The sequence below is a fragment of the Acanthisitta chloris genome, unplaced genomic scaffold (assembly GCF_000695815.1).
Source record: "Acanthisitta chloris isolate BGI_N310 unplaced genomic scaffold, ASM69581v1 scaffold7503, whole genome shotgun sequence".
Taxonomy (NCBI): domain Eukaryota; kingdom Metazoa; phylum Chordata; class Aves; order Passeriformes; family Acanthisittidae; genus Acanthisitta; species Acanthisitta chloris.
Genome location: NW_008666507.1, coordinates 92,105 through 98,830, shown reverse-complemented (window position 1 = coordinate 98,830; position 6,726 = coordinate 92,105). Strand labels below are relative to the sequence as shown.

The following is a 6,726-nucleotide window of genomic DNA, read 5'->3' as shown; positions in this document are numbered from 1 at the left end:
GAATGGATTTATAAACTGTAGCCCTTGGTAGTGTGTTTCTGACACCCATACACTGTAATTCTGGTCTACATGATAATTGTAGTCTGGCACTGAACTCCCATTAGCTGGGGAATATTAATAGTGCTCCTGGATTTTCTCTATCAATTTAGTTTCACATGAACAGAATACAATTCAGGAGCTCTGACAGAGCTCCATGATTTGAACCAAAGGATGGTACATGGGCACAGTCGAGACATTCTCCTCCCCAAGGGCTCTGATGTTTTCAACTAAAAGACTAACTATTACACACCATATAAGAATTAGAAAAACACGGATCACCTGAATTTAAATTCAAACACATGTATTTCAGAATATGGACAACTATGACTAAATAAGATATGTGCTTTTCCCTCACAGCCTTACACAATGCATCTTTATGAGGAACTATGATAGGAGTGGCACAGTCACTGTGTGGACATCCTGTCTGTCAAAGTGGGGGGTGTTAAATGTCAGGTATGCTTGAGCTGTCTGGTTTGTGCATGCTCAGAAGAGTTCTGGTTCATTGCACTTGAACTAAGTATCTGCTTGAGAGTTTAGTCCAGCCTTAGGGGCTCCTCTAACAAAAAAATCAAGACATGACCTTTAGATTGAAGAGACTATTCTGGTCTATCCTTTCTTGATTTTGATTCACCTTTTAACATTTCAGGTTCTTCAGATGGGTGGGATGGTACCACTTTTGACTCTCCCTACTAGGTTCTATTCCATTCCATTCCCAGCTACATTGTTTTGGTGACTTTTGGGAATATATATATGTAATGCACAGTGTTAAGAACTGTAAATCACACACTCAAGCTCTTATTTTAAATAATAGAAGCTTAAAGGCAGTAAGAATTCAATAATTAATTTTAAGAATTCAACTACCAAGTATTACTTGTACTAGTAATATTATGTAGGCTTTTTTATCCATCTTTAATGCATTCTAATCTCAATACGAACTGCAGGGACATAAGAGAGCTTCATTGCTGAAATACAGAGAATTTCAGCTCCTCCATTACTTTTTTTTGTCTAGCAAGGATTGCTGCACTGATTGATTTTATTTTTTTTACTTCACTGCACTGAATGAAAGAAATAAGTTGACAAGATGACTGTCAAAATCTACACAATTCACATTTAAGAATAATTGCACCATGTTTTGAATACCAGTGTATTCTTGTAGTACTTCCTTGCATAAAAAAATGACAACAGAATAGGTGAGTTTAAGCATATCCTACTGTTGAGCTTAGCATATTGAGAAGGAAAATTACAGAATGACTTGATTCTACACAGCAGTATAAAGAGAATACAGCTGTATTGGGTTTGAGTGGCAATGTTTTGGTAGCAGAGTGCTACAGGAGTGACTTCAGTGACAAGAGGCCAGAAGTTCCCCCTATGTCCAATGGAGCCCATCAGCAATGGTGGTAGCTCCTCTAGTATAATGTATTTAAGAAGTGGCGGAAAATGTACAATAGAAACTGCAGCTGGAGAGAGGAGTGAATATATGTGAGAGAAACAACTCTGCAGATGCTGAGGTAAATGCAGAAGATGGGGTGTAGGTGCTCCAGGGGCCAGAGCAGAGATTGCCCTGCAGCATGTGGTGCAGACCATTGTGAGGCAGGCTGTCCCCCTGCAGCCTAGGGAGGTCCATGGGGGAGCAGATATCCACTGCCTGTGGAGGATCCCATGCTGAAGCAGGGGGATGCTCAAACTAGGCTGTGACCCCATAAAGTGCTTGTGCTGGAGCAGGATCCTGGCATGACCTGAGGTCCCATGGAGAGAAGATCCCACACTGCAGCAGGTTTGCTGTCAGGACTTGTGACCCCACAGGGGACCCACACTGGAGTAGTCTGCTCCTGAAGGACAGCACCCCATGGAAGGGACCCACACTGGAGCAGTTCATGAAGAACTGCTGCCCCTGGGAAAGACTCATGTTGGAGAAGTTCATGGAGGACTGTCTCCAGGAAAATTATGATGTTTACTTACAATTGGGCCAGGTGGACCCTGTGGACCTTCCCCTCCTTTCAGACCAGATGGACCCTAAAAATGGAGAGAAAAAAAAAGTTTGTCTATTAAACTGGAAAGTTCAAGAGTTGTTTTTGCAGCACATCTAATAGGAAAAATGTAAAAATCCCAAGGTAAAACCTAAATTACTTTTTTTCTTATACAGACAATGATATTTAGCACTGTTGGAGGCTTGATACCTGTTCTCCTATTGCATTCATTTTTTAAGTACAGTAGAAAATTCCATGAAATAAGAGTTAATCATTTGTTTCTTGTATTTAGAAACATCATGTCAATTGCTCTGGTGCTTATATCATACCTGAGCACCTGGAAGGCCTCTCTCTCCAGGGAAACCACGAAGACCTGCTGGTCCATCTTTCCCAGGAATTCCTTGAGGGCCTGGATCACCCTTGGAAACATATTACATTTTGATTAAAAAAAGGACATTTAAAATGCTCATATTTGTCATTAAATGAATGATGAAAGTGATTGTTATAGTAATGACGAAAAAGATTATATCCCCCACTATTCACCCACTAACTCTTATAAGATTTTTCAGTACAATAATCTGTGGTTAAATGTGGTTAAAATACCGTACTAGTTAGAGAATATAAATAGTGAAAAACACAACAAACCATAAAAATATGTTTAGAGATACCTTCATTAAAAATTTACAATACCCATTTATTATCAAAAATTGATTAGAATTACAGAATACCTAGATAAGCAGTATTTTCCTTGTTCCCCAATGGTAGCCAGAAAGGAAGCAAGGAGTTAAATTTAGTCAGTGAAATTCTGCCTTTTAGTCACTACTACACATCCAACTTTAAATGACAATGTACAATTTTCCACCTTGGTGTGAACATGTCATTACTAAGTGTTTCCATACTGAATATGTAGTATATGCACACTATTTTTTAATTTTTATTTTTTCTTACTAAATATTAATTATTGGCTCAAGAGAATTCTCATTATTTCAATGGAAGCAGACAGCTCTAAAATTGGAATCTTCCAGTCTTCCAAGTCCTTCTGGGTGAAATGTGCCAATCATGATTTTATGCTGCATGTTCTGATTCAATTCTGCATGTCTGCATGATGATTTGAAATGTCACCCTGTCTGCAGTTTATCTGTCCTTTCTAATTTGTTCCCCAAAGCCACATCATACCTTAGCACCTTCTTTTCCTGCAGCACCTGGGAGGCCTTGTTCACCTGGTGGACCAGGAGGACCTGGATGACCTCTTTCACCAATTGGTCCAGTTTCACCAGTAGGACCCTAAGCACAAAAGTAAAACTTTAGTCACCTGAAGGTATTTAATGTCTTGGGGGGTTTAGGGGAGAGAGCAGATTCTTAATATCCAGCTGTTATGAGTATCTGTTACGAAACACGATTGCCATTGGTTAGCATACATTCCTCACCTTCCCTCCAGGCAAAACTGACTTACAAAATATCTTTGTCCTATAAAATAAATCTTGCATTGCATTTTGCCTGCAGACACGTCTGTACAGCTTCCAAAGAGTGAAACCCTGACCTTGTTCCTTAAGCACTGAAGCTTTAAAACACAGTGCATATGGAAGAAGGTTACTAAAAGGACATGGGAGAGAAATCCATGTACTATCCTTGTCTTGAAACACTTCTGTACTGTTGTTTTTCTGAATAATATGAATTAGAAGGCAGGAGACTTGAAAGTCTTCAGATTCACCAGTTTCACTGAGGGAATTACCTTAAAAGGCTCATGCAATGCAAATGCTTGATTTAGTTGCAAATGAGTAAGATTAGATCAAATGAAATTTTGATAGTGAATCTCTCCACAATCTATAAGCGACTTAAAATTGCCTTCTGATGATAAAGTCACATGTTGCATTATTTTTTCTAAAATATTTCATGGCAGAGAAATCTATGTTCTTGATATCTGTAAACCGCCAGCTTCATAATCATGTTAAAAAAAAAACCACCAAAAAAAGGAAGTGGAAAGGTAATCCCAATATTTTCATATTTTGTGGAATCACTGATGACTACTAAGTATACATTTCTAATATTGTCATGCATATTTTGTTACAAAAGTTAATATAACCATTGATATTGTCCTTTTAATGCAACAAAAGCAACTGCCTCAACCATAATATAACCTTAAAACACTGGTCTTATGAAGTTCACTATGAAATTAAATTATGTACCTGAGGGCCAACAACACCACCGGGACCAGGAGGACCAGTTTTTCCTTGAAAACCCTGTGAAATAATTGCAGAATATTATGTTACCCTGGACAAGATAAGAAGAGCAAAATTCATATCTGTGCTGAAGAGGGGAAAGAGAAATTCCATGTCACCCATTCATTTTCTTCAGGAAATAAAAATGATAAATCCTTTTTTCTTGTGTATACTTGGAAGTGAAATACTGTTTAGTCTCTCTTATATCAATCAGTTCCAATCTCTGAGGTGGTATAGCAGTAAAAATTCCTGTCAATATTACAGATCTCTCTAGGTGAACTTGATTAGGTGAGTCTGAATGCATAAGTGATGCAGCCAAAAGACAGTTGAAAATACTTTTTTACATATATACATTATGAATCATAAAGCCAGACATAAAAATGCCTTTTAAAGGAAGACAGATGGTGGATTAAGTTGGGGAGGCGTTAAAGATAAAGGGGAGGTTAGACAAAAAGAAAATGAAAAGAAATAAAGATCCAGGGAAGATGAAGGTTGTATAGAAATGGTAAAAAAGGCAGCATGAACATCACAGAAAGAATGAAGCTAATAAGAAGTTGATGTGATGACAAAAACTGGGAAGCATAGAATAGAAATCTTTTTGAGACAGTTTTTTAGAACACTGGCAAAGTTTACAGAATTTTCTAATCAGTGGCCCCAACCTTCAGGCCAAAATTAGTCAACAAGCTGAATGACACCCTCACTTTATACTAGCAGTTTTTAATGCATCTTTGAAATGTGCTACATTATTTCTTTCTAATACTGGAACTGCGTTAGGAGAGTGCATTTGCTGCTGTATCACATCTAGGGTTCTACATAGTATTCCCTGCCTAACAGCTTTTATCTGCCTCCTACTCTCCTCACCTGTGTAAAATCAAAGGTGTCATCCGGCCAAATTTCTTAGAAACTTTGGGTGCTGCTCAGCATTCCTCTGGCACAGCCTGACTGACAGTTGCCCTATTCCATCAGATCCAGTTTAAGCTTTTTTACCTTCCTCAATCTGATTCCCTTCTGGCTGCCAGCCAGATGTTACCATGGTTCAATTTGGTCCGTAACTATTTAGGGACTCTCTCTCAGACCTATGAAATGATCCAGATTAAAAACAAAGACAAAAGCACTCCTTCACACTAATGACTGGAAATCAGAACTGCAACAGATGGAATAATTCATGTGTCCCTTCCTTTACACAGTCAAAGCTTCATCTGTAAGGAAAGACAAAGAATGTTGAGCTTTATCCATTTCCTGAAAGTACCTTGAGAAGCCCTGCTATTCCCAGAGTGCATTGATACTTTGCAGTATATGTAATGATTCTTGATGCTAATGATGGTTTTACTACTCTGCTTTCTGTCTCATGTTGTTTCTGGGTTACCTATTCCTACAGATTCAGATTTGTAAATGAAGCAATAAGCAAAGGAGATTTCAGCAGCAACTACTCAAGATGACCAGAACATCCCATGGCTTCATCTAAAATATCTAGAAATTTTAAAATTACAACAATGTCTCATGTGTGTGCTTTGAAGTGCCTAAGCAAACTCTAGTTTTTTGTTATTTTCTGTGAAAGACAATTTAATAAAACTGAGTTTACTGGGTTCTCAACTAATTCTAATAGATGAAACAGCTAGTATATTTCTGTTTTATCTTTTCACAGGCATGAAACACTAAATTCTAGCATAACACCAGACAATCTAACAATCTCTGCTGCTGCTGCCTCCTGCCAATCCCAGATTGGTGTCACTGAAACTGATAATCATCTCTAAGGAAGAACTAGCTTAATATCGGTTTTCAGTATCTAGTTTATTCTTACATTTATATTCCAAATTATTTATCATTATATTACCGTTCCTATGTCCACAATTTCAGCAAACAATGTCAGTTCTGTGTATATGACTTACTGGGGGAAAAATGCTGCAGCCTTTTCTCCACTAATATTTACCTCAGTTGCTGTCAACATATGCTTATTATTCCATAAACAAGCTGCAGAGTGCAACCTGGGAATCTGGCTCTCTAATTTGTTAAGCCTGAGTATGTCTCTTATCCTAATTCCCTAATTGCTGTAATGTCCACATGCACCACTGAACTTTAATGAGATATATGTCTAAGCAAGAAACAGAATTCTTAAGACCCTGAGTTACCAGTGAGTTTTCTGATTTATACATTTTTTAAAAAATATGAAATGGAGCCAACAAGTCTGCTTATTGATTTAAAACCATCTAGTTTTCTATGAAAACATATACATGAGAACCCATAAGGGAAAAATATTGTTTAAATAATTTTGGCCCAAGTATACAAATACACAGGGCAGAAAACAATGCTAATGGAAAGCTGCATTTGCTCCTAAGTTAGCTGAGTTTTTTATCAGTCTAACACTACTAAACCCAAACAGATAAAAAATTAGAGAATCATAGCACTGACTGGACCCTGAGGGACCTGGTCCAAACTTCACAAAGTAGCAGAGTCCTAAGTTTTATTGTATTTTGAATATTTGGTTTCTAGTCATGAGTGAA

At 37.7% G+C, this 6,726-nt stretch overlaps 1 protein-coding gene across 1 annotated transcript in view; it reads right to left on the bottom strand.

Moving 5' to 3' along the window:
- Positions 1-6,726, bottom strand: part of COL11A1 (collagen, type XI, alpha 1) — a gene marked incomplete at its 5' end in the record, with an annotated part of 124,448 nt that overhangs the window by 39,982 nt on the left and 77,740 nt on the right. The window contains 4 exons of the mRNA XM_009072143.1: positions 1,999-2,052; positions 2,336-2,425; positions 3,183-3,290; positions 4,193-4,246. Of these exons, the coding sequence (XP_009070391.1) occupies positions 1,999-2,052; positions 2,336-2,425; positions 3,183-3,290; positions 4,193-4,246 (306 nt within the window). The remainder of the gene's footprint in view (positions 1-1,998; positions 2,053-2,335; positions 2,426-3,182; positions 3,291-4,192; positions 4,247-6,726) is intronic.